Source organism: Galleria mellonella, unplaced genomic scaffold (assembly GCF_026898425.1).
Source record: "Galleria mellonella isolate WM207_F2 unplaced genomic scaffold, CSIRO_AGI_GalMel_v1 utg146, whole genome shotgun sequence".
Lineage (NCBI taxonomy): Eukaryota > Metazoa > Arthropoda > Insecta > Lepidoptera > Pyralidae > Galleria > Galleria mellonella.
In genome coordinates this window covers 9360799-9379577 of record NW_026441999.1, presented here as the reverse complement: position 1 = coordinate 9379577, position 18779 = coordinate 9360799, and the positions used below count along the sequence as shown (strand labels likewise).

The 18779-nt window shown below is 36.6% G+C and overlaps 1 protein-coding gene and 1 long non-coding RNA gene across 2 annotated transcripts; both read right to left on the bottom strand.

Annotated features, from left to right (window-relative positions):
- Nucleotides 1-2976: 2976 nt before the first annotated feature.
- Nucleotides 2977-5596, bottom strand: LOC116412838 (uncharacterized). The gene is made up of 3 exons (XM_052892039.1): nt 5319-5596; nt 4269-4729; nt 2977-3547 (listed from the first exon to the last, which is right to left on the bottom strand). The coding sequence occupies exons 1-3, from the start codon at nt 5374-5376 to the stop codon at nt 3308-3310; spliced, it is 759 nt and encodes a 252-aa protein (XP_052747999.1). The 5' UTR covers nt 5377-5596; the 3' UTR covers nt 2977-3307.
- Nucleotides 5597-6109: 513 nt separating this feature from the next.
- Nucleotides 6110-17767, bottom strand: LOC128200027 (uncharacterized). Its single transcript, XR_008252509.1, has 3 exons — nt 17628-17767; nt 17412-17560; nt 6110-7169 (listed from the first exon to the last, which is right to left on the bottom strand). It is a non-coding gene; the product is annotated as an uncharacterized LOC128200027 (long non-coding RNA).
- Nucleotides 17768-18779: the final 1012 nt, after the last annotated feature.

The following is an 18779-nucleotide window of genomic DNA, read 5'->3' as shown; positions in this document are numbered from 1 at the left end:
ATTGTGCCTCAGTCTGTTCCCATATCCCAGTCAAATGCTTCATCGATCTCTCTCAAATTCCACTAAAATTTGTTGCCGAAATAGCAGTTTAAATTGTATTCTTTTGACTTTAGTTTGTAGAGGTATTTATTTTTTATAATAAATGACAAGGTATACCTTAATCCTCATAGCGTATAGCGAGCACCTTTAGCTGGAGACATATCCAACTGATCCGCGTCCGGCGACTTATTCAAAGATCTGAGTTTTGGCTTTGAGATACTTATATCTTCGTCACTTGATGTATCCGATGCTCTCATATTTGTTTGTGTTTTTAAATTCTTGTTGTTTATGAATTTACTCAATAACCCTTTATTTTTCTCGAAGAACATCTTAATTTTTTAATTCTTTTCTTTATTTACATACTTTGGTTGTTGGTCGTTTACGTATTCGTCTATGGCTGCCGAGTTCTTAACAGTTACAGTACTGAATCTCTTTTGTAATACAGGGTGGCCCAAAAGTCCTTAGAAAAGTAAAATTTGAATTAAACGAAATCGGCGCGCGTGAGCGGTGCAGGGGAAGCGGGGGCAGTAACTTCCGTTTCTGGGAATTTAGTCGCGATGGAGCGTTTCACCGGAGCGGACCGTGCGTTTTGTGTGCGCGAGTTTTATCAAAACAACAATTCGGCAACCGTTGCGAGGCGTAAATTTCGAGAACACAAAGGTTTACACAACTTTGATGACACCCCAGCTCTCCAAACGATTAAGAATTGGGTTGCTAAGTTCGAGGAGACCGGTTCGACGTTAGATAAACCGCGGTTGGGTCGCCCAAGGACATTACGTACGGAACAAAACATCGACACAGTGGCACAATCTATTCGTGAAAATCCTACACAGTCAACTCGTAAGCGTTCCAGTGCATTAAACGTATCCAGGACATCGTTACAATGGATTTTGAAGAAAGATTTACTTATGCACCCTTACAAAATTCAGTTGGTGCAAGAATTAAAAGAAACTGATGCCATTCAGAGAGTGAATTATGCTAATGAAATGTTTAATCGGTTTACTTCGTTCAATAACATAATGTTCTCTGATGAGGCACACTTCCACATTAACGGACATGTTAGTAAACAAAATTGCCGCTATTGGAGCCCGATTAATCCAAAACTTAAGCACCAGAAGCCCTTACATAGCCCTAAAGTTACTGTTTGGGCCGCTATGTCAGCCCATGGCATCATAGGGCCTTACTTTTTTGAGGACGGCAGAGGGCGTGCTGTTACTGTTACTTCGGAGCGATATGTGGCCATGATCGAGGAGTTTTTCACACAAAAATTGCATAACTTTCCAGGCTTTAATGCCCGAACATGGTTTCAACAGGATGGAGCAACTTCCCACACCTCCAATACTGCTATGCCCGTTATCCGTCAACTTTTTCCAAACAAAGTTATCTCTAAGAGAGGAGACATTTCCTGGCCACCACGTAGCCCGGATCTGACTCCAATGGATTTTTTTTTGTGGGGCTACCTTAAAGCTAAAGTGTACGACTCTAACCCGCGGTCAATTAATGACCTAAAAGAAAACATCCGCAGCGAAATGGCAAGCATTTCAGCACTGACGTGCCGCGCAGTCATCGACAATTTCAGAAGACGTTTGCAAGAGTGCCGTGACTGTAACGGATTACATTTGGACGACGTTATTTACAAAAAATAATTCCCGTTTTTCTAGCTATATTTACAAATAAAAATATTATTCATAGTGTAATTAGTTTTATTTTAATTAATTTTTTTCATTACTAAGGACTTATGGGCCACCCTGTATATTCGTTAAATTTTGATTTTGTATTTTATTTACATCTATTATAGATTCATTATTTTGCAGGTTATTGGGTTTAATTAGATTTTGTTTAAGTTTTTTATTAAAATACCTGATGTCTAGCGAGTCCACATTATCATAAGCTCTTCGTTTTACATTGTCTTTCATAGTATCTATATAATTTTTATTATGATTAATAATTTCGAAATCTTTTCTATAATAGAACTCTTCTTGTTTAGGCGTTGTTGTCTTAGTTTGATGGACTCGTGTTACATGTGTACCATTTAGATGAGGCCTGGATTTATTATTTAATGTAGTCAAATCTGCGTAGTCGTCGTTATTTCTGCGGAGATCCTCCTTCAGCACATCTACTAAATCTTTGTTTTTGGTGGTTCGCGACAAAACTGTTAAAATATAAGAAGAAATTTTAAAAAGCGTAATCGTGCATTTGGTGAATTCCGTATTAGGTTGAAAATGACATGAATCATTTCACTATTCGTTTCGATGAAAACGATAAGCAACGGAAGGATAACGTTTATATATATATATATATATATATATATATATATATATATATATATATATATATATATATATAGTTCGGAAAAGTTACTTTTAGCCGGAGGGCGCGTGTAACGGTTTGAGAAAAACGCAATTAAAAAATCCTAATTATATAATTTTATAATCTACACTATGTTGTTTAATATCTACGAGTGTACAGCAATTCTATTTCTCTACGAGGACGGTCGCCAGTATCTGTAGTGTGCCTACAGATAAATGATTTTCAAAACATAATGATGAATTCTGAATTAGTCTTAAAATAATTTGTGTCAAGGAAGACATGGCTCTTTTTACATTATGTCATATGATTTAAAAACAAGATTATATGTAATACCTGTTGTTAACTTTGAAGTACTTCCAACAAAAGCATAAACATCGAATATCATTAGAAAGAATGTTATTAAAACTGCATTTGTTAAACTTTGCAATATTTGCAATATAAACGTTACCATTCTCAGATTATATTGTAGTGTTTATACTCAGTAAGTTAGTCGGTAACAAAACAAACAATATACAATTATTATATACAAATCATAAATATATACGCGCTAGGTTGCTATAAATTCGACTATAAAATGACGGAAATTGAATGTTCAAAAGTTTTACAATAACACGAGTAACGCACAAGCGTTCGATAAATTCGCCATTTCTGTCCCGACCCAGCAACACCTGAACCGCCACTAAAGCGACTATCGTAAATATCTCGAACTAATTAGCTCTTAATAATACTTGTTGTAATTTTCTTTGTAAAACAAAATGGATGCTTCTTAATAATCAAACTTGTTGTTCAAATTAATTTGCTCACGAGGACTTTACAAGTAGCAGATCTGAATAGTAAGTATCAAGACAAGAGTATTTAAAAAAAAGAAACAAATTTTTAATATAAGTACTTTTACTGTTCCCACGCATAATTGCGGTTTTTGTCCAAATTTTTCATACGTAGGCAATAGTTTCCAAGGTCAAGTAAGGGCTACTTCGTCACCGCTACCCGATATATTGCTTACGTCTGACAGCGAAGCTGCATCCATCTCGTCTTCACTTTCATCCTGGTGCATGTACTGTGTGCGTGTGCGAGGGAGCCGGAACTCTGGGAATGGACCGTCGTCCAGATTAATGATAGCCACTCCTTTGTCTCCTTCCTCTTGAATGAATCGCCGATAAGTTGAGCTACTTCGACGTGACTGATGCTGCGGCTTTATCTTTAAACAAAAACATGACTTCAATATGATATTTACTCTTAATATTAATGATTGCAGAAAGCATTGATTTGATATATTGAAATTGAAAAAAGATGGTATATTAAGAATTTTTATTTTAGTGTAAAGATATAGATAGTCTTTTTGAATAGAATTGGATTTTTTTATAACACGGGGGCAAACGTGCTTGCGATTTACCTGATAGTAAGTAACTACCGCCGCCCATGATCACCCGCAACACCAGAAGCATTGCAGGGGTGCTGCTGGCCTTTTAAATAGGAATAAGCTCTTTTCTTGAAGGTTACGATGTCGTATCGGTCCATAAATAGATACTGCTGCTGAAAGTTGACAAAATGTGGTCATGCGTGGGAGAAAGTGCCTTGAAAAACATACGGCGAAGAACCGCTAATCATCCAGATAATTGGGATGCAACTTTAATTTGTCCCGGATTGTACGGTGGTGAAAATCAGCAGCAGGTATCAATCGAAGAAATCTTCAGAACACTCCCCATGATATATTCGATAAAAGATGCATAGAGATGCAACATCTCTACGCAGTTTCAGTGAGTCGAGTCGGATAGTAAGCCACTGATCGTCAATAATTCAAGCCGCCCGACTTTGAATGCGATCCAAGAAGAAGCAAGATACTGTGGCGTTTCTGCCCATAGGTGAGAACAGTATTTCGTATATGGCCGGATTTGATAGACTTAAATGTTTTCTCTTACCTTTAGCATTCGGTATTTGACTTTTGTATTAGAAAAATCATTTCTGTTACTTCCTATTTCCATATGCTCGTAAGCTTCTGAATCAGTTATGATATTTTCAATATTTTTATCATTCTCTAAATGTTCATTATCTACATAATAAAGCAGATCATGTTTCGATACTCTCTGATCATCTGTACCTGTATTTTGTTCTGATGGTGATATGTATCTAGTTAAAGATTCCAACTTGTCATTAGTTCTCGCAACTAATTTTTGATTTTTATCCATATTAACGTCATTATAATCATCAGAGGCTGTATAACGATGATCATAATATGGTTCATTGGTTGGTTTATTATGAGTATACTTAACACTGACTAATTCTTCTGTTTCTGAAGACATGTAGTCGTAGTTGTCTTCCATCAATTTTCTGCGTATTTTGTCTACTAATATCTCCGACTTTTTTGTTGTTACTTCAATGTCTGAAATATTGAGCAGATGTTGCTTTGTAATTAAATGTTTACTGCATTAGAGATTTTAAAATAAATGTATTATTATGTTGCTTGCATTGTACTCGTTTGTCGCATTAGATAGTTTTTTTTTTTATTATTGTAATGTATTATTTCAATAATCCTATATTATTGTTGTTATTCAATTTTTAATTTATAGAATCTTTGATGGATTTGGAATAATCCTTGTATTTATTTATTTATATTTAGTACTAATAATTAAAATAATATTTTTCTTAAATAATTCAGATTGTGTACCACAAAAAATTAGTTATTTTGATTTAAAAACTAATATATTGAAAAGATTTTGACAAAAATATTATGGCATCAATCTGTAAGTGTATCCTTTCAGATAAAATAATAATTATAACTGACGAAGTTTAGAGGTAACAAACATAAAATAGCAACTTCTTTTTGAAGTCCGTTGAAAAATAAACCGACATTAATCGTGATAATGTTAGCAGCTAACGTGAAAGTACTAAATGTGAGTTTACATATAAAAATAAATTCGAATGGAGAATATTATCTTTTTTAATAATGTTGAAAAGACCAAGCGACTTACCGTGAGCGTTGGCGTGTCTTCCAATGGTGAGTACTGTTATGAGCAGGCCAGAAAACATTTTACATCAATATTTGGGCAATAAACGTGCGCACTTTACAATCCACACAATTGTATGTGCGTGTCGCGGTCGCCGGATTTGAATATTCAACTAGAAGCCAACGTACATGGGGGACATTTTGTCCGAAGTAAATATTTTGTAATCTGTTTACTAGCACTGCATGTATACATTACGAGTAGCATGTAGATTTGTTTTATTATAACCAAACTAAAATATTTATCCGAAGGTTGCCTCTCTTTGGACTTGAAATCTTGAGCCGACTCGACAAATATAAAGACATTTGTCCGCGTGTCCGCTGACACCGGTACACACCACACGCCACGGAGCACAGTTGTCTGCCATCACGATGCTGAAATACACACATCTATTCCTTCTCTATTAGATATTAATATTCAAGTATACAATTTGCTTGAGCAAAATAAGCACTGAGATTTTTTTATATTATACAGGGGGCAAACGAGCATGCGGCTTACTTGATGGTAAGTGTCAACCGCTGGCCATGATCACCCGCAACACAAAAGGCATTGCAGGTGTGCTGTCGGCCTTTTAAAAAGGAATATGCTCTTTTCTTGAAGATTTCGATGTCATATTGGTTTAGAAATGTTGTTGCTGGAAGTTGATTCCAAAGAGTGAATGGAAGACAGTGCCTTGAAAAACGCACACTGGAGGATCGCCACTCATCCAGATGGTTGGGATGGAACTTTAGTTTGTGGCGGGTTATACGGCGGTAAAAATAAGTTCGTGTGATTCTGCAAAGCAGTTGTACTGAGATTTGGTATTAAAATAACAAAATAGGGAGCCGTCACATTTTAATTTTCAACAATAGCAAAGCATAAAAGGGCGACACAGTGTATTTTGTGATGTCCGTTGTTGATACCAATGGAAAGTAGTAATAAATATGTTTACCATACTATATTGTATAAAATGTAAAGTTTAATGCTCCATGCTATTCAAGCCGTTTGATATTTCGAGATTTATTATTTGGGTATACACAGGTGGATGGTACTTTGTTATCTTAGTCGCCTATTATGACATGTTGCCGATGAAATGTGAATAAAATTTGACAAGCTCCGGAGAGCTGTGGTGGGCACGTTGCTTTGCGTAAAAAAGTATTGGGTTTGATCCCGTACGATCCAATTCAGGACTTCTCTAGTCTAGTTGTTCTAGGTTGTGCTTTTTGATATTTGTTATTTGGTTTCTCATAACACAGGGTAACCTAGCTTGAAGACTAGGCCATTGGTGGGATTGTGTGAGAGCTGTAATAAAATATAAAATATTTAAATTTGGAACTAAAAGTTATGTAAAAGATGATGCATCGTAATTTTTCTTAGTGATCACGCTTTTTATCATAATTTGGCAAATAAGAATAATATCATGAACTTAACAAATAAAAGACGACTTTCGTGGCGCGACAGTGGGTACATTGCTTAGCGTAATAAGTTTCCAAGTTTGATTCTCGACCGGGTCAATTTAGTTAAGGAAATTTTCTAAATGGACCCCAGCCTGGCTGTTCTGGGTTGTGTCCTCAAATGTAGATTATGCGGGTGCTCATAGCGCAGGTTATTCTAGCTTGAGGACAAGACAATTGGTGGAAGGGGGAAGGGTTCGATAGTAATGCGGACTACCAGTGGCATCGCTAGCAATATACCCTGTCATGTCCACCTCCATATAGTCCCTCTGGAAACCATCGTGCTGGATCCCAGGTGTATTAATCACGATGGGCTAATCATCCGTCAATGGTGCTCCGCCAGCGTATATCGTTAGCGCAGGCGGGGATACCACTCCATTGTTATCTATTAAAAAAAAAGACAATTGGTGATTGTGTGGCACTTTATAAAAGGAGCGATCACAATAGAATTACCAAAATATCGATGAGTGTAATCAAGTAGTCGAGAACTGATATGTAGATAAACATATATCCGAATCTAATTCTCGATCTATCGACTCTCTCAAATGCAATTGAATAATTGTTACGGTTTACAGTTGATTGGATGATTCGAACGAGGTAGGTATTGGCTGCCTAATCAATCTTATATCATTGGCTAACCGCTAGTAAACCTTCTGTGTAGAATTCGTCATCTGAAATTAGATTACTTACTCTATAGGCGGCTCTTGAAGTTATTGATAATTGGAATATTCAACCAAATCGACTGAGCAGTCTGTGCCACGTAAATAAACCGATACATTGATTTACTTTTTAACCGCCTACAAAAGGAGCCAATTCGGTTGTATTGTTTTTTTTTTCAGTCTGTTGTAAACCGGTTTGGAAACTTCTTTTTTATCTAAAAGGATATACTTACAGATTGGTCGTATAGAAATTTTATTAAAATCGGTTCAGTAGTTTAGCTTAGCGCAGCTTCGCGATAAGTATTTATTATTTTTATAAATGGTGCAATGAAGTGTAAATAAATCAATTTGTATTGCATTGTATTAGCCATGAATTGTCCACTGATAAACATAGGCCGGCCCACAATAAGTTTTGCTAGTAGAAGCCGCGCTCGTCAGGCGAATAATTAAATAAATAAATAAATTGTGACATTTATTATTGATTACATTATATGATATTATCTATTAAAAATATTTATTATTTGAAGAATTAAGTTTTTTTTTATTCAATATATATACATATATAAGGGGAAATTACCGAACTCACTATGTTTTGACCTTTCCGATTTCAAAAATAATTACTAAAATCTATTTAGTTTTGGTGACGTAATCGGTGCTTAGTACACGGACAAAAATACAGATGGCTTTGGACTTCCCATCTTTGAAAGTTGCCACAATATATTCAAATTTATTAGCATGTGAAATTTCAAAGACATGTAGACGATTTCTCCTTTCGGGTTCTCAAGGTGTACTTTAGTATGCAACTAGAATAGCAAACAAGCTGACGGTCCACCTGATGGAGAGTGGTAACGTCGCTTACAGACAATGATTGCGAGAAATCTTTGTTTGTTTGTACGAATAGATGTTTGTTACTCATTCAAGCAAAAACTACTTCATAAAATTGATCGAAATTTAGTACGCGGGTAGGTTATATCCCAACTTAGTACACACGATACTTTATATGCTGATTCACGCAGGTAAAGTCGCGAGATACGGTTAGTGTACAAAAGATCAATTTGTTTTGGTGCTATATAGTTCGATTCTAATAAACGCAATAACAAATATTCTTGATTGTTATTAATTGGAGCGTGCATATTTTTATAAGCGGCGGCGGGGGCGGGGGCGGGGGCGGACGCGGAAGCGGAAACGGTAGCGGGGCCGGATGCAAGCAAACAACAACTCAGGATATTACTCAGCGCAAACATTAATATAAACATTTGCGATCTTTTCTTTCCTATTATTGCGTCGAGACATCTTTCTTTTCATCTGTACGATCTCATAACAAACAGACAAATTGCAATTTATTTTTTAATTGAATCAAAATGGAATGGAAATCCCGCCTGTGCTGTAGGTATGTGCAGGCGGGGTACAAGGCGAGAACTGAATCAGGTCAGAGTCGACTCATCATGGAGAATTCACCACGATGGTTTCCAGAGAAGATTGGGCGGTGGTCGACCTGATTGCTAGCAATGGCACCATTAGTTCCCATTGCTAACTCCCTATCGTCACTTACAAACTATGATATAAACAGTACCCGGTAATTGTTTTTGTATTTCATAATATACCTAATTCAAAAATATTATGCAGACAAACTGGTGATCAGAGGATACAAATATGTATGATTCTATACAGTCTCTGGTAAATGGATGTGTTATTTTCTATTGCATACAACACACAATGAAACACGACGTTAGTTATAGTAATTTTATACACCAAATATAAATATTATTTTGTACATAAATTTGAAACCTGAAATTATAAAGAGATGATTTCAAAGAACTTCTAAAAAGTTTTACTTACATAAAGATTATATTTTATATTTTATTCATTTAAGATTATGCCTATTCTATTGTAATAATGAGGACAGGATGTAACTTCCAGTTTGTAACACATGTAATGTGTAGTGGCAGGGACGCTGCGTACATGTACCAGGCAGGGTGACGATGACAAAGCGGCGGGCTCTACTAACTCATCTCCAGCTAGATTTATATGTTTACGCGCCATTCAATTCAAGTCTTTATTGTGTAAACTCAACACGTCCTACATTATCCTTAGTTGCAGTTGTCTTCTCCTTTGTAAGGGATATGTAACATCAGGGTTTTTAACTTTCATAGTCAAATGACTAAAAGGGGGACCTCATAATTTCGTTAGTGTTGTCTATTGGCCATGAAAACTTTTGCTACATTTAATTTATTATCATTTAGTGCAATTATTATTTTTATTCACAGTGATATCACTAGTGACAAGTGAAAAAAAAATTTTTGCACTTAATATCGCACCTGTTATTTGTAAATGATTGTGAAAAATGAATTATGATTTTTATGATAAGAGCGAGCGAATAGAGACTAGACAAAAGTCTCTATTCGCTTGGTCTGTACGGTCTAGTCTGTAGACTGTTACAAATTTACTTCATTGTGAACCGAAGTACATGACTCAAAAATAAAGAATGCTGTCATTATCTGTGATTTCATTTACAGTGATTTGTAACAATTTATATGTAGTGACATAACAGGTGTGACGTATAATTTCGAGCAATACTTTGATATTTCATTTCATACAAAGTTATACAAACATAACTGCTTCACAGTAGAAACACGAATGGGACAGAGGTACTCAAGCAAACGACTTTTGTACAGTCTCCCTCTGGTATAGCTAGCTAGTGAGTCTGTGTATTGTGAACGGATAGCCCAATACGTGACAGCTGACGCGCGTGCACGGCCGCTCGTAGCTCGAGCCGTCACTCGGACGTCGCCGCGTGGCACGTGCCGGTGACCTGCATTGTTACAGGCCGGCCCTGAGGTTCACACTGGCTGTATACAGGATGTGACGTCCCACTCGTGAGCTAGGTTTATATAGCATTGAATTAATTAATGCTTAGTTCCTGTTAACAATATCGGACATTCTGTCTGTAATACTTCAACTCAATTATAAATATTTTATGTAACGATTTCAAATGGCCGCAATTCGACTGTTTATTTTGTTCAATTTCTGTCTTTTCTTTATTTTACCAGAGAGAGATTTTGTACAAAAGTCCTTCGCTTGAACGTCTCTGCTCTATTCATGTTTCTACCGTGAACCAGTTGTGTTTGCATGGCTGTGTGTGTGTTTCGGTTTGAAGGGTAGGATATGACAGTGAATTTACAGGGTACAGAGGTATAACACCTTACTTCTCAGGAATGGCAACGCATGGGGGGTATCATGAGCGAAACAGTATACTCTGTTATGTCCATGGCACTGCTCATGTCTATAGGTGACGGTTACCATTTTCCATTAAATAGGTCGTCAGCTTATTTGCCATTCTAAGTTGCAGAAAAAAAATTTGTAGCAACCCGGACTAGAAATTTAGCTGTTATCCAAGAAGGGATAATAGCTAAATTTCTATTTATTTGGGATGAAAATGGAATGTTAACCCTACAATTGCTATCAGTATACGCTTGTGGAATAGTAGTGAGTGATGATAAGTGAAGATGAAGGTTGGTAGGTTCACCGTTAAGAATTTATCAATAATTAACCAGGTGATTTCAGGGTACATCACTAGCAATAGGGTCATTCTATCTAATTACTAATAATCCTTCGTTTTCTAGGCTTTTCTGCATTCACTGGAGAAGTGAGGACTAAAAATTGATATGTAAAGTAGACGCATTAGCGAGATCTATGTGAATTCTCATGTGTGTCGCGGAGGCTTGATGGAGTAGTGTTGTAATCGGCTCGACATTGAGTGCCGCAAATAAACGGCGTTAAGTGTGAGTCGCGTAATATTAATGGGTCCCGTCAACATTTATTTCCCTCGCCCGATCGAGTCAACACTCCAGGAGAGGGCGAACGGGTTCCATTAATAGGTATAAAGGCATCGCTATTGGTTTAGTTTGCGTCTATAATTATATTACAGTACTGATAATTGGTGAATTAATTGAAGTGCCTTCGTATCTAATTTAGTTTGAACACACTCCGTGTGGAGGCTGAAAGAACAGTAAAAATAAATGTTAGTAATTAATGTAGGTTTTATTTATTTACTGTACAATAAAACTTTGTGCAAGTGGCGAGCTTATGGCCATATGGCATTCTCCACCAGCTAACCATTGGGTAAAAATAAAAAGCGTATAAAGGGCAGATGAGGTGAAAAATATGTGACATAATTATAGTACATAAACATTGCTCTTAATATATACGGATGTGTATATATATATATATAAAATTATATACACATCAAAACGACGAAAAGCATTACGAGATATAATAACTATTGAGTACCTTGTAACTAGAACTGGTTTTGTTGACTCAACAAATAATTAGTCTTTATTTAATAATATGCTTACTGGGTGCTCTGCGTAGATATATAGAGTTTTTATTTACGTTTCAATAATAATAAAGATTTATTTGCTTGTAAAGTTGTTTGTATAAATAGTCTTAAATGATAATAGTGTGTGTGTGTATGATAAATTTGTAATTGTACCTTAAGGAATACAAATTTTGTCTTAGTACATCCAGAGTACATACAGTCCAGAGGGAGACTTTGTACAAAAGTCAATTGCTTGGGTACCTCTGTCCCATTCGTTTTTCTACCGTGAAGCAGTTGTGTTTGCATGACTGTGTTTCGACTTGAAGGGTGGAATATGGTGTGAATTTACTGGGTACAGAGGAATAACACCTGAGTCCTCAGGAATGGCAACGCATGGGGGGTGTCATTAGCGAAACAGTATGTGTGTGTACTGTTATGTCCATTGTGCTGCTCATGTCTATGGGCGACGGTTGCCACTTTCCATCAGGTGGGCCGTCGGCTTGTCTGCCATTCTGAGTCGTATAAAAAAAATTTAGTGATTTTTAATGATTTATATTTTTAAAGTATAAATACATTAATTACATAAGTCTAGGTAGTCATTTTAAATACATTAATACATAATTATTATTACATCCAATTAGTCGATTGTAAGTCAAGTTAAAATTTGACATTGATGATGCCTGAATTCTCGTAGTTTCGTTTAGTGCTACTCGAGACACAGCCGCTGACTGCGCTCATGAATAAGGGCTCCTCTAGAATTAGATACTAATGTATCCACAAATAATTACAATATAATATAACTTATGATAGTTATTGTTAAATAATAATGATTAAAGTTTAATAATATATATAGAATATACATACATAATAAAGAAGTAAGGAAAAAACTGACTTTAATTGTGATAAAACCAGTTGTTTTGCTCTAAAAACTTAATTACTGAACAGATTTTGATAAAATTTGCATGGAACTAATTTATAAGTACGAGTATATCCTTTCAGACAAAATATACTCTTTGAAGTCGGTTAAAAATAGCTTTTTTTATTGCATTTAGAAAAAAGATACGCAGCGGAATGGTCGTAGATCTTGTTAGCAGGTGTGGGCTTATCTCTGAAACATACCTCTGTCAGCCGCCCTAATGCCGTGAGATAGGGGGGAAAGGGATTGTTAGTAATGGGGATTAACTGCCCCCTTGCTAGAAATATACTTTATCAGGTCGACCTCCAAGCGGTTCCCCCTGGAAATCCTCGTGATTAATTCTTGTGAAATTCGTCACGATGGGCTAACGGACCTGCTTTCGTCCTCACCTATCATTCCTCACTGGTGCTCCGCCAGCGTATGCTCATGGCGCAGGCAGGGTTACTATTTCATTTACACTCATTTAAAAAAAAAGCCGTGAGATACGAAACGATTAGCGAATAATCAATTGTAGGAAACTTGTGAAAATAAAAAAAAAATTAACACATACTCGTATTAAAAAAAAATCGAGCATAAATTATATTACGAATAGAGAATATATTTTAATTATTGTAAAACCAGCACCGACCGTTGCATACAAGTTTATTCACTTGTTTTTGTACGAATGTTTTAAATGTTATTACTCAGCGTTCATATACTCGTATAGTATGGTATATACATATACGTAGCTGTGGTAGTGCGGTAATGACATTCGTGCGAGCTCGCGGCCACGTAGCGAGCACATAGCAGTGTACGTAGCGCCCGCCGTGCATCACCTCTCGATGCAAGTGCATTGTAAATTGAATAAAAACACGTGCCGACCTGTGAGCGCGCGTCTCGTGTACGGCCGCGGTCCTACTCACAGCGCTTCTCTACTAGTTTAAATTCTCAGTCAAATATTGACTTTACTTTTTTTTTGATGGGTGAAAATGGTAGGGTAACCCCGCCTGCGCTAACGGGATACGCTGGCGGAGCACCAGTGAAGGGTGATAGATGAGAATGAAAACAGGCCAGTTAGCACATCATGATGAATTCATTAGGAATTAACCATGACAGTTTCCAGGGAGAACCGCGAGGAGGTCGACCTGATTGGGTATATTGCTAGCAATAGGATTCTCAGTCTTCCATTATTAACAATCCCTTTCCCCCCATTGGTTTTATATTATTACTAGCGTCCCGTTCTGGCTTCGCACGGGTGGACATTTTTACAACATTTCAGAATGTGGTTATTGTGACATAACGATAATAGTTGGACATTGGTTTTCTCTAGTTATTGATATTTTCTTCAATATTGTAGAACATACTTTTGTTCTATCACCAATAGTTTTCGCAGCGCACGCGACCAAAGATATTTTATAGCATTTTCTTACACCTTGAGTTACGTTACTAAAGTTTTAGTAAGGATCCCTAATCTTTTCTAGCAATAAATATATGCCTATGTTACTCAGGGTGAATGTAGTTGTCTAATGGTGAGAGAATTTTAGAAATCGGCAAAGTAGTGTTTGAGTTTATTCATTACAAACATACACACAAAAATACAAATCTTTCCTCTTTATAATATTCGTGTAGATGTAAATGTAAAGTAAGGGTATATCCTAATCCCGGATATCGAGAAGAAAGGGATTGTTAGTAATGGAGATACAATAGCTCCGTCACTATTAGGTCGACCTCTATGCGGTTTCGCCTGGGAATTATTTTGAAAGTTTTATGGAATGCATCACGATGGGCTAGCTAACCTGCTTTCATCTTCACCTATCGTCTCTAACTGCGTGGCTAGTGTATACTGATAACGCAGGCGGGGTTACCATTCCATTATCATCCATTATCAAAATCACGAATACCAATTTTTTTTTCAAATGAATTCAGTAATTTCTGCGAGATCTATCCATTTATACATTTTTTTTTATACAACTTAGAATGGCAAACAAGCTGACGTCCCACCTGATGGAAAGTGGTAACCGTCGCCTATAGACATGAGCAGTACCATGGACATAATAGAGTATACTGTTTCATCCATGATACCCCCCATGCGTTGCCATTCTTGAGGACTCGGATGTTATTCCTCTGTTCACAGACTTTTGCGTTTATAATAATAACCAGTTAGTGCCGGCGTGAAGCAGTGTCGCTGTGAAGCAACGTAGCAGGAGTGACGTATGATTTGGCGTAATATGTTATTTACTATTTGAGTTCTAAATTTGTATCAAATTAACAAATATAAGAATGTTTGTATTCTTATAAAATGTCACATTTATAATACATATTTGTAGCACAAGGTAGCTGACAGCCGCCAGTGGCACAGCAGCCGCCGGCGCCGCGCCGCATATTTGAAAGCATCGCGCGCTGTATATTTCAATATTACTATGATATTTTACAAGTATGCGTTAATTTGTACTTCATGACTGTAAAACAGATGACACTGTTTCAATAGAATTTAAAGGAGTTGTAAATTTTCCCTTTATCTTTTTTCTTAATGTCTTTTACCCAAAGGTAGACAACATTTGGGTAGAAGAGATTGCTAAGTGGTAAGGCCGCCTTTTGTATCACTTCACATGAATATTAACTATATTTATTATCTTTTAAATAGTGCAATGATGTGTCATCATCTTCTTACCCTGCCCTTTATTATTTGTGGTCGGCGTAATGTTTTTATCCATGTTACAAAAAGATTTGGCTTTTAGTTTTATGACCGGCCGCCTGCCTGACGTCAACTCTCTTTGGGAATAGTGCAATAATGTGTAAAATAAATAAATGAATAAACGAATACCCGATCAGATCATAAGACAATATGCTCATATCCAACAGTACTGCAAATAAAAAAAAAAAAAATTAATTGACTGAATGTTTTGATTGGTTACCGACTTGATTTTTCGATAATTGTAGCGGTGCCCTTTCATGCTTCAAGCATGTTTGTCTTTGCAGTGTGGTCTGGCATAAAATAGGCCACCCCTTTCTTTCTCGTGGATGTTGTAAGAGATGACTAAGGAAGGGCAGGGGATGGGCAGCAGCGTTCCTTTTGACACATCTCCAAAGCGTAATTGCGGTTGCCAATCCGCCTGCCAAGCGTGGCAACTATTGGTGAAACCCCCCGAGGGGGAGGCTTATGTTCAACAGTGGACAGTTAAAGGCTGATGTGATGATAAAGACAACGATGTTTGTGTTCTATATATATTAATATATAGCTTCTAAGAGTATTTTAAGAGAATATATAGAAATCGCTATTTTTAGGGACTAGTCGAAGATTTCTGCGTATATGTATTGTGAAGCAGCGGCGAGAATATTTGCTTCTTTCAATCTCTCTTAATGATAAACGACTTTCCACAGAATAAATCGTGTGAATGGTACGTTTTTGTGATACGAAATGTTTTAGATAATATAATAAGTTGATTCTTTTTGCAATCGACAGACGAATAAATTAAATGACATTATTGTATTTTATATATATATGTGGAACAAAGAATTTTCAAAGTGAAAATTAGTTGCTCCGTATTACTATGTATTTAAAACTTTTTTTTAAATTATTCAATAAATATATCACCGTTAATCATCTATCTAGAACACAAATATTGAATATATTAAAAATATTTCCTATATATATATATATATATATATATATATATATGTAGGAAATATTTTTAATTATATGTATGTATATGTTTGCAAATTTGTGTATCTAGTATGTATGAGGTAGAGGCCATACAGGACTTAGCTTCTTTTACCATCCATTGTTATTTATCTATGTTACAAAATAAATAAATGAAATAAAATGAAATTAAAAATACAAATTGAGAATTTTCTTCTTTTTGAAGTTACTTTACAAAAATATTATTGTCAATATTTAATCGTGTCAAATAAAACAGAACCGACACATCAGCTAGACTTCTGAGATTTTAAAGAACTTGCGTATCAGACACACAAAAAATACATCCTCCGCCTTTTGCTAGTCGCTTAATGAAATAAAATTAGTTCTTCAACGTAGCACAGCGCTACGGCGCGACGTAGCGTAGCGTAGCGCTACGGTGCGGGGTCGCTACATGCTACGTTACTGTCTACGGGCTTTGGTTTGATACATTTATGAGATGCGCGGCGGCGGCGGCGGCGGCGGCGGCGGCGGCGGCGCGGCGCCGGTAATATGCTGCAGTTACAATTTGAACTTGCATGTATTAGCAGCAAGAACGAAATATGACGAGCATATATTTTTACATGATAACGGCAACACCGGACTAGAGTTTTTATTGACCTTTTTTATATACAGGGTGAAGTCAAAATCGAATAGAATCCTTTTAAGGAAATACTCTATTAGTAAATCACCAGATAGAGACTTCTTAAAAAATCGTTTGCTTGGGTACCTCTGTCCCATTCGTGATTCTACTGTGAAGAATTTGTGTTTGCATTATTATGTTTAGGTTTGTAGATTTGACTGTACTTTGATTTGAAGGGTGGATTATGGCAGTGAAATTTCAGGGTACAGAAACACCTTAGTCCTCAGGAATGGCAACGCTTGAAGATTATAGCCGACATAATCTTCTTTGTTATATCCATGGTACTGTTTATGTCTAAAGGCAATAGTTACCGCTTTTCATCAGGTGAGCCGTGAGCTTGTTTGCCGTTCTAAATTCATGTGGACGAAGTGGCGGGTAAACACTAGTGATAAACAATCACACTCTACAAAACAATATACATCAACAAACGACTTACCAGTCGATTGCCGGCACGACCTCCCACACCGTGTCTCAATTCCCCTAATTGCTTTCGAGTAATTGAATCCTGTTCCGTGGCCTTTTCTCATTCTCATAGATTTGTTTTGCACATTGGCGTTTTAATAATTATTTTACCAGATGTGGAACCTTAAAAAAAGGTATGTTTTTATACTACGAAGGTGGAAAACAAGCAAATAAATCGTCAAATACTCACTGTGGCCAATGGACGCCTGCAACACTAGGGGTGTCACGTGCGCGATGCCGACCTTGAACAATCTTTAATACAGGGTATGTTTTGAAGAACCCCATATTGTAGTCTCTAGAGAAACCTTGACTAGCTCATTCTATAGCCCGAGAGTTCGTATGTACTGTCAGACATGTCTTTATAGAATAATTGAAAGGTCCGTTTGAAGTGGGCACGGCTCAGCCGACCCCACTTTAAATACGTCTATAGTCTTGAAGCTATAGCTATTAAACTGTACCTATTTTTAAAACAACAATGAATAACAAACAAGTTGAGGAAGTAAACAATGGAAAGTGATACCTTTTATGTGTTCAGAGAACTATGGTGTTATGTCTCCGTGCCTTGTAATTTCTTTGCCACAACCCATCCTTCACCACTTACACCCTTCGTCGTGTGGTCCCGGCATAGAATTGGCCACCTCTTCCTTCCTGTGGGTTTCGTAAGAGGCGACTAAAGGAACTTAATGGTAGACGGTAGCAACGTTCTTCTTAAAACATCTCTAAAAGGCTATCTGCGGTTGCCAATCCGCCTAACAAGCGTGGTAACTACTGGCAAAACCCTTAAATAATACTACTTAATACAGTCATGTGAATACAGCTTTTTTTTTTACAACTTAGAATGGCAAACAAGCTGACGGCCCACCTGATGGAAAGTGGTAACCGTCGGCTATAGACATGAGCAGTACCATGGACATAACAGAGTATAATGTTTCGCCCATGATACCTCCCATGCGTTGCCATTCCTGAGGACTCGGGTGTTATTCCTCCGTACCCAGTACATTCACGTCATATCCCACCCTTCAAACCGAAACACAGCCATGCAAACAGCTGTTTGGTGGCAGTAATATGTGTGGGATTTTTTAATAAAATCTTCTGATGTATGAATGGTATGCTACAGTCGTCTTTCTCTGTCAATGTCATAGATCAATGTGGGCGAAGTATGAAACGGTACAATTCAGACATTATATTAGTTAATACATTTATATTGTACAGGTCGATATGGTAGTATGTGTAATAATGGACTTTTAAAAAATATTTTAATCTAATTTATGTACCCATATTCGTGTGTCAAAATTAAATATTAAATAACTGTAGGGTAATAGATTTACATAGTAATTTAATT

Bases quoted from the DNA above. Each gene is read 5' to 3' on its own strand.
- LOC116412838 (XM_052892039.1), bottom strand. From the start codon at position 5,376: ATGTTTTCTGGCCTGCTCATAACAGTACTCACCATTGGAAGACACGCC. The intron at 4,730-5,318 runs GTAAGTCGCTTG...TCAATATTTCAG, and splicing joins AAGACACGCCAACGCTCACG to ACATTGAAGTAACAACAAAA. The intron at 3,548-4,268 runs GTAAGAGAAAAC...TTTTGTTTAAAG, and splicing joins TCAAATACCGAATGCTAAAG to ATAAAGCCGCAGCATCAGTC.